At 42.6% G+C, this 5,510-nt stretch overlaps 1 protein-coding gene across 1 annotated transcript; it reads left to right on the top strand.

Moving 5' to 3' along the window:
* The first annotated feature begins 212 nt into the window (after window positions 1-212).
* On the top strand, window positions 213-4,922 carry DEFB132 (defensin beta 132). Its single transcript, XM_072800446.1, has 2 exons — window positions 213-416; window positions 1,619-4,922. The coding sequence occupies exons 1-2, from the start codon at window positions 365-367 to the stop codon at window positions 1,885-1,887; spliced, it is 321 nt and encodes a 106-aa protein (XP_072656547.1). The 5' UTR covers window positions 213-364; the 3' UTR covers window positions 1,888-4,922.
* Window positions 4,923-5,510: the final 588 nt, after the last annotated feature.

Here is a 5,510-nt window from a genome sequence, read left to right as displayed (position 1 = left end):
CAAAACAATACCAATCAGCACAGCAACAATGCAACAATGCAAGAGAGTACTTGGTTCCCCCACACCCTTGCCAAGCTAGAAAGCACAGGTTGAAAGATGAGTGCTATGAACTGATGTTCTCTTTGCTCTGCCTCTTCCTCTCCCAACAGCCTAGAATACAGGTGCTCAATCAATCAAAGCTCCAGACTAGTAGACATTATGATCTAATCTGACTGTTCTGGGTGGCAAAGAATCCTTCCTCTGCTTCACTGCCCAGTATCCTGGCATCATGTGGCTCCTATAAAGGCAGTAGCTCCAAGAATATCACACAGAGGGTCCAGACTCCATCAAACCACCACCTGCTCCCCAAGCCATCTCTTCAGCCATGAAGCTCCTGCTCCTGGTCTTTGCATCCTTTGGATTCCTGGTGACTCCAGGTAAAATGGGTGAAGGAAGAGAGAGAAGGGCAGGGGACCAGGAACACTAGCAGATCTGGTTGACAGATCTGGTGACAGGCAAGCCAAGTTGAGGCTTAGAGGCAGGACTCACCCTACTAAGTTCCAACCTAAGGTAGGGATCTCTCAGCATTCACTACCAGCCTCAATACCCCATACCCAGCCATCACCGTATATATGAACTTATACAAAAACCAATCCCTCAAACTTTTTTCCTGTTCTGAAACAAAAGTGAGCCTCAACCTGGTCTGAAATATCCTTCTTTCACTTTACATGAGCTCCCTATGTCTGAGGTCTGAAGATGCTAAGAAGGCATCTCTCTCTGCCGTTTTCATCCTTTAAGATCAGCCCTGGGGTTAGTACTCTGAGGAGAGACTGGGCCTGAGCAGGGGAGTAAGACATAGGGGTCCCATGTCCTGCAGAGTGCTGGCAGGCAGGACCAAGAGACCTCTCAGAAGGCAAGTTCACACAAGATGGCAAGCAATGTGCTCAACTTGAACCCTGGGGTGAGGAGGGCATGCAGAGCCAGAGAGACAAAGCAGAGAGCCAGGCAGTGGATGTGTAGAAAGCCAGAGGAGGAGGATTCACAGAAGAAACCAGTGCTGAGGTGACAGCAGACGAGCTGAGATAAAGCTCTCAGATTTAGCCAGAAGGTGGCCCCTGGAGACAGGCAGTGTATGAATGCACAAACACCCTGTCAGTAGCAACCATTACTTTTCCTTTAATGCCTTGGGGAATTATCTGACCTTTTTTTTTTTCTTTCCCCTGGGTTGACTGATATTTTTTTCATACTCCCTGAAAACAAATGAGGCAGAAACACCATAAGAGTGGATGCTGTAGGTAGGAAGTGCCCCACTTCCCCCTTTCGAGCCTTTGAGTTCCTCCCTGACCCGAAGACCTGGCTCCCCACGCCCTGATGTCACACATACATTCTGTGGTACCAATTACAGCCCCAGGACAGGCTTTAGCTCAAGGCAAAGCCACAGAGAGTGGTGCAGACAGAGCTCCCCAGAGTTCCCAGAGCGCAGCAGTCCAGGCAAGTTCTGTCTTCTCTTCCCTGCCTTCCCACATTCACTCGCCGGCTGTCTCAGGCACACGGTCTCAGAATAAAACACCAAAGGCTCCCAGAGAGCCCCGACCCCTGGGCAGTCCCCTAACTTCCACTCTTGTCCTCTCCTCTGCAGCCAGCGGGGGCGGGACCAGCTGCGGGCGCAAGTACCCCGGGCGCTGCAAGCTGCACTGCCACTCCCAGGAAAGATCCATATTCATCTGCGACAGGTACCGACTGTGTTGTATGAAAAACCCCATAGAGGGCATCACGGCATCTCCTGTCCACAGAGCTAAGCACCCCTGCAGAAAAACGACAGAAAGCCAAAATGTGGAGCAACAAATGGCTTCAACTCCACAACCACTGTCCTCTCCGAGTATTCCAAGTACTGTCATCTCCTCATAAAAGGCTAGGCTCCCTCCTTCTGTGGCCCCAATTTATGACCCTTCTCAAAGCGCCTGTCTTCCACATCACTCCGTCATTCACTTAATTAATTCTGGAGTTTCTATCTATCCTATGCAAATGACTGCTCTGTGGACTCATCCACGGGATATGTGTCAGTTTGGGGCCTCCAAGAGCTAATGCCAAGATGGAATTAGACATGGAAAGATTCTTTGAGGGGGAAACACCTGTGATGGAGGAAGGTAAGGAGCAGAAGGAGGCAGAAGAGCCTTCAGACTACAATACCTGTAAAAGGAGACAGGAGAGAGGACTGGAGGGGAGGAGCCTAAGACTGCAGATCTAAGGCTGATGGACAGGCTGAAAGCAAGGACTGCCCCTCAGAGGAGCCCCACAGGGCAAAGATCACCAAGCTCTAGAATGGCACGGAGCATAGTCATGAGCTGGGAGCAGCCCCTGGAGAACATGGCCTTGGTGAATGTTACCATAGATCTGGAAGTATGGCAGCTGGAGGTTGTCCACCAACCACATTCTCACAGCAGCATCTCTTGAGAAGGGTCTGAGCAGAGCACCTCCATGGCTGCCACAAAGCAGTAAATGAGAAAGAAAGGGCTAAGATTGTATGTTTCGGTCAGCCATGTAAACCAGCTGATGAGGCATTCAGTTACTCATTTGCATAATAAAATGGACAAAATACATAGATCCAACATTCTAATACTCTTTACAATGATGCTTATGACTCAAACATGCTCACCCACAATATAAAATTGGCATAACCCTGTTGCAAAGTCAAGTGGAAATAAGAACAAAAAAACAGAATTTCTATTTGTTTAATCCAGTTAACATTACTTCTAGGAATCTGCCCATTTGTTAAGTTACTCAAAAGAAGCAAAAAGGCACAAAGGTGTTCAATGCAGTGTTACTTAAAATGGCAAGAAAATAAATAAATAAATAAATAAATAAATAAATAAATAAATAATAAAAATAAAAATAAATATTTTTAAATGGCAAAAAAATAGGAAAGCTCTAAATGGTGAAATATTATACATTAATAATATGTATAATTATGGACAAATGGGAATACTTATGAAATTCAATACACTCTAATAACATTATTCAAAATAACATTTATACTATGGTTGCCATTATGTCAAACTATCTCTTAAAATGATACAATGAAACTCATGAAAATTATGAAATTATGACTTTTTGGGGAATGGAAAGCAGGATCATGCATAAGCTTCCTCTTACATCTGACGTCCATCAATTTTGTATAACATTTATGTGATAGATGCCAAATTCCACCTGAGAGAAACAAAGCAGAACATTCAGGCCTAAACAATTCCAAGCAATTCTGAAAACAAGCTAACCATACAAAGCTTAATGCCAATACCTTACCTCATATCTCAATTCTGGCTAGTTTAAAAATGAGCATGATGGAGCACCTGCATGGCTCAATGGTTGAGCATCTGCCTTTGGCTCAGAGCCTGATCCCAGGGTCCTGGGATCAAGTTCTGCATCAGGCTCCCCACAGGGAGCCTGCTTCTTCTCTGCCTGTCTCTGCCTCTCTCTGTGTGTCTCTCATGACTCCCTGCTGGGCAGGGAGCCAGATGCAGATGTGGGGCTCAATCCCAGGACCCTGAGATCATGACCTGAGCTGAAAGTAGATGCTTAACCAGCTGAGCCACGCAAATGCCCTTCAGAGACTCTGATTTTAGGAATGATTCTGAGAAAATAACAAGAAAATAACAAGAATCCTTTTTTTTTAAGAATCCATTTTTTAATGTATTGTACAAATATAATCATAACAGCATAGATTAGAAGAATGAGAAACTGGAAACTACCTAAATGTCCAGGAATGAGAAATGTTAAATAAAGTTGATATATTCATAATGTATAATGATATGCATCCTTTAAAAATGATAAATATAAAGCTTTCTTCCCCTCATACAGAATGAATCCAACTGTTATTGAGTCAAAGAACATAATAAAAATCACATATAGAGTTGATCCCATTTTATAGCAAAGATACATGTGCACACACAAACAGGTCCCCAAAATGCTGGGTGGGGCTCTATGAACAGCTATTATTTTTGATCCATAACCTTCTCAAGGAAGAAATGCAAGGCATCCCAAAGGAGATTCAGCTCCACAATGCAGTCATGAGAAATAAATGTTTTACTGAAGATTTCATGGGGACATATGGAAGACCTTTTCCATCACCCTATCTAGCAAGTCTTCACAACCATTCCCTTTAAAAATCCTTGGTTTTGGGACACCTGGGTGGCTCCGTGGTTGAGCATCTGCCTTTAGCTCAGGTTATGATTCCAGGGTCCTGGGATCAAGTCCTGCATCAAGCTCCCCACAGGGAGCCTGCTTCTCCCTCTGCCTATATCTCTGCCTCTGTGTGTGTGTGTGTCTCATGAATACATAAATAAAATCTTTTTTTAAAAAAATCCTGTTTTTTTCCAAGTTCTTTTTCAGTCACTGACCTCAGCCCACAGGCCCTGAAGTCTTGGCAGTCACTCCACTCCACCACTCATCACAGCTCTTTCCCTTGCCTCAGATTCCCAACCCGCTCCCTCTAATTCCCCCACGTTCCCCACTCCCTACATGAAGGCCTTCTTGCCCTCCCACTGCTTTTTCCATTCACATCCTGCACTCCCTAATCTGGTCAGTAGGTGACCTTCTTAGCACTTAATCTCTTTAGAAAATAGCATGGGACTGCAAGTAAATGATTTCTCTATCATCATAAAAACATTTCTGACAGCAAGAGGCCCTCAATGGATATACAAAGATATAGGATTATGGATAATGTTTCCTATTATTTACATGTGTAATTTTTCTGCTTCCTAATTTTTCTATAGTAAACACAAGAAAGGTAATATTCTAATGGAAGCATGACAATTAGAAAGCATATCATAACTCAAACTAGCAAAACATTTTCCAGTTTCCTACTCATTCCCTCACTCTCTGTCAAGGATTCATAGGGATCCATGGGGCACGATGACTAGAAATGGCCAAAAACATTTTTTATATTTTTATTATATATATAAATTACATATATAAATGGTCTATTCCTTATCCTTCTGATATTCCAAATAATTAAGAATATAACTATAATAATGTGGAAATTTTAAATATTTTATTTAAATTCAATTTGCCAACATATAACACCCAGTGCTCATTCCATCAAGTACCCTCAGTGCCTGTCACCCAGTTATCCCATCCCACCATCCTCCTCCCCTTCTCCATCCCTTTGCCTGTTTTCCATAGTTAGGAGTTTCTCATGGTCTGTCTTCCTCTCTAATTTTTCCCCACTCAGTTTCCTCTCCTTCGCCTATAGTCCCTTTCACTATTTCTTATATTAATAATGTGGAATTTTAAAAAAAGATAAATAACTGAGATACGGAGAACAAATTGGTGGTTGGAAGGAAAGGGTAAAGGGATCAAAGGTACAAACTTCTAATTATAAAATGAATAAGTCCTGAGATGTTATGGATAGCATGGTGACTATAATTAATAATACTGAATTATATATTGGAAAGTTGCTTTAAAGCATGCTAGAAACTAATATGTCATTTATATCTCAATTTAAAATATATATATAATTATAAAAAGGAACAGTT

This window comes from Canis lupus, chromosome 26, assembly GCF_048164855.1.
Source record: "Canis lupus baileyi chromosome 26, mCanLup2.hap1, whole genome shotgun sequence".
NCBI classification, from domain to species: Eukaryota; Metazoa; Chordata; class Mammalia; order Carnivora; family Canidae; genus Canis; species Canis lupus.
Note: the sequence above shows the minus strand (reverse complement) of the source record. Positions and strands in the feature narration are given on the sequence as shown.